The sequence below is a fragment of the Echinops telfairi genome, unplaced genomic scaffold (genome assembly GCF_000313985.2).
Source record: "Echinops telfairi isolate 266 unplaced genomic scaffold, ASM31398v2 ScPeMD7_23;HRSCAF=83, whole genome shotgun sequence".
Taxonomy (NCBI): Eukaryota; Metazoa; Chordata; class Mammalia; order Afrosoricida; family Tenrecidae; genus Echinops; species Echinops telfairi.
Window position 1 is genome coordinate 42,883,793 of NW_022103920.1, and position 3,265 is coordinate 42,887,057.

Here is a 3,265-nt window from a genome sequence, read left to right on the forward strand (position 1 = left end):
CACACACACACACACACACACACACACACACACACACACTCAATTCAAACAAAAATTGGGCTAGAGAACTGAATAGAGATTTCTCCAAGGAAGATATGCAAATGACCAACAAGCTCATGAAAAGACATTCAAGTCCTTCATCATTAGGGAAATGCAAACTAAAGTCACAATGAGACACTCCTGCATACCACTAGGGCTGTTGTTAGGTACCCTTGAGTCAGTTCCAGCTCATAGCAACCTTCTACACAACCGAAGGAAGCCGCTTTTCACAGTAGAAACGGAGGAGGAGGGGCTACACGGATAGCAAATAACAAGTGTTGGAAAGGTTGGAACTTTTAAACTTTGTTGGTGGAACTATAAAAAGGTGCAGCTGCTGATGGAACATGCTTTGGCCGTTGCACAGAAAGCGTTTGCAAGGACGAGGGAGAGAGTTGTGCGGGGTCACCCTTAGTAGCTGTGGGGTCCCCTTGCAGAGCAATAGCAATGTGTTGTCACTAGAGAAAGGCTGTCATTGCACAATGTCGTTCATGTATTAAATGTCCCTGAAGTGTTCACTTTAAAAAGGTCAATTATATGTCACATGCATTTCATCCCATTAAAAAAAAAACAAACTCAAGACTGTATTCTTTCTCTCTATGCCTGCCATATTTGATGGTGTTAATTTCAAAATGCAGTTAGCAAAACCATAACCTTGGATAGTACTACCTGGGTGGTTGACACACCATGCTAACGGGTTCTCCAATCATTTTCATCCACCCTGTGTAATTTAGATTTCTGTCCAAGGCTTCAGGAACATTGCCAACAGCTGCAGTGGGATTACACATCTGACCATCAATGACATGCCAACGCTGACGGACAACTGTGTAAAAGTAGGTCATTGGGAAGTCCAGGAGGTGGGCATGTTTTCTAGTGGCATGGATTATTGGAAAACATGAATGAGATTTTCATCAGAAAAGCAGAAAAATTTAGACGCATGTACACTTACATTTAAACATTTGAATCTTTGGAAACTTTGAACCCTTAAAAACACTGTTTCACAGTCAGGGTATTTTTGTTTCAATGAGGTTGTACCATTAAGTTTAGGTCTCTCTACCTAGATAAAAAAAATGTAAGATCCCACCCTCAGCAGTCCCTTGCTTTGCTTTTCCATACCGCCCCCTGCCACCACCAATATTCTTCTAACAGAGTTCAGTGCTCCACTATGAACCAACAGGTTGGTTGTTTGATCCAAACGAGAGGTGCCTCCGAAGAAAGGCCTGGCAACCTACTTATAATGAGTGTCAGCCTCTAAAACCTATGCAGTAAAGAGCACGGAGAGGGTGGCCATACCTGACCTCCTCTGCTTCCCAATTGCCACGAAGCGGGGATCAGGCTCGTCTCCACAGGCCATCCTTCTTTACCTGTGTGGACCCCAACCGTTCCTCCCAGAGCACTCAGAGGTCCACAGTTACACCTCTTCTCAGCCTCCATCCCTCAGCCTCTCAGGCACATGGTTCCTTGGCCTCTGCCTCAGTGGACCAGGAAGCCCCCCTATTGCTCTCTCTCATGGTTTCTGGTGCTTCTGGTCTCGGCCTCTGCCACTTGAGACAGATGTCAAACGCACTCTTTGGGAGTGGCATTTCTCTCTGCGTCTGAGATGGCTCTGATACACAGAGGAATGACTTTGATGGAGACCATTCCTCCAGGGAAACAAAGGGGATGACTTGGTTCATGCCCTCTACTAAGGTCAGAACTGAACCCCTCCCTAATCCCGTCCACCCTTAGAGGTGATGATGACAAAGAGACTTCATCTCATATGCTTCGGACACACGCTCAGGGAAGACCAGCCGCTGGCGGATCTCGTTCTGGTGACGCAGAGAGGCAGTGAAAAGAGGCAGATCCTCAACAAGATGGGTTGACCCAGTGGCTTCAACAGTGGCTCAAACAAGAGAAATCAGGAGGGTGGCTTCTCATGTTAGCAATTCTGTCCATTAGTATAGCAGAGAGCTATAAATGGGATTATAGCCACAGGCATAGGGCCCAGAATTACAATATATCACATAAGGAATTGTGGCTCGAAGAGCCATGTTAAATGACAACATCTCAAACCGATGGAGCGGTTTTACTCTGCACACATGCTGATGCCAGCAGTGGGATCAACTCAAGGTTAACAAGATGACTTGTTGTTGCTGTTTATTCTTATGTACCATAATTTAATTCTAATCCGTCGCATTGCTCCCATGCAAATATATAATCTACCTTGAACAGAATTTCAGTTTCTTTGAAACTGGGACATTTTACTAGTTAAGGTGTCCGTTCCCAAGACTATTTGGAGTGGGAAACGATCTCCTTCCTTTGCTAAGCACGTTCTAGACGCGCTGCCGTGGAATGTGACCCTGGCTCTTCCCCTCCCGCAGGCCTTGGTTGAGAAGTGTTCCCACATCACCACAGTGATCTTCATTGGTGCCCCACACATCTCCGACTGTGCCTTCAAAGCCCTCTCCACCTGCAGCCTCAGGAAGATCCGATTCGAAGGTCTGTGCTGGGAAAACTGTGGGTCGGCTTTTCTTTTCTTTTCTTTATATGGGTCTTGTCTTTTGCTCTGTGGTTTTGGATGTCTCCGACGGTTGATTGTTTGGTTGCATTTTATAGAGAGGTCTGGGAGTGATAAGCATCATTTTTCAGTTTTGCCCCGGGGCATTAAAAATATACTTGTCTTTTCTTTGTGTTTCATAACAGGAAATAAAAGGATCACCGATAGCTGCTTCAAGTTTATAGACAAACATTATCCAAATATCAGGCACATTTACATGGTGGACTGCAAAGGGTTAACAGATGGCAGCCTCAAGTCTCTTTCAGTTTTAAGGCAACTGACTGTGTTGAATTTGGGAAATTGTATCAGGTAATGATGAAGTTATCGAATCATTTAATTAAGGTACATTGATTGAGCGGCCAGTGTGTGCCAGGCTCTGTCGCTGCAGGAGGGTACTGACTGGTTCGTGGGGTCAACATGAAAGGCAGGAGTCCAGGTGTCAATCTGGAGGTCAGCACAGAGTTCTGTAGACCACAGGATGGAGACCCAGTTCATACTGATTAGGTAAGGCTGGTCAGTATGGACTTTCTGACTTGCCTACTTAGGAAATCTTACTACAAGTTTTTCTCATGGATACTGGTTAGATTTCTCTTCTGTGGGTGATATCATCCCCTGGGAGTGGTAGTGGTGGTGGTGGTGGTGGATGGTGGGTGTGGTGGTGGGTGGAGGTGGTGGTGGTGTTGGTGGTGGCGG

At 45.8% G+C, this 3,265-nt stretch overlaps 1 protein-coding gene across 1 annotated transcript in view; it reads left to right on the forward strand.

Moving 5' to 3' along the window:
* The window catches only part of FBXL13 (F-box and leucine rich repeat protein 13), a 260,497-nt gene that overhangs the window by 189,313 nt on the left and 67,919 nt on the right, over positions 1 to 3,265 (forward strand). The window contains exons 13-15 of the mRNA XM_004702787.1: positions 771 to 869; positions 2,397 to 2,514; positions 2,719 to 2,881. Coding sequence (XP_004702844.1) covers positions 771 to 869; positions 2,397 to 2,514; positions 2,719 to 2,881 — 380 coding nt within the window. The remainder of the gene's footprint in view (positions 1 to 770; positions 870 to 2,396; positions 2,515 to 2,718; positions 2,882 to 3,265) is intronic.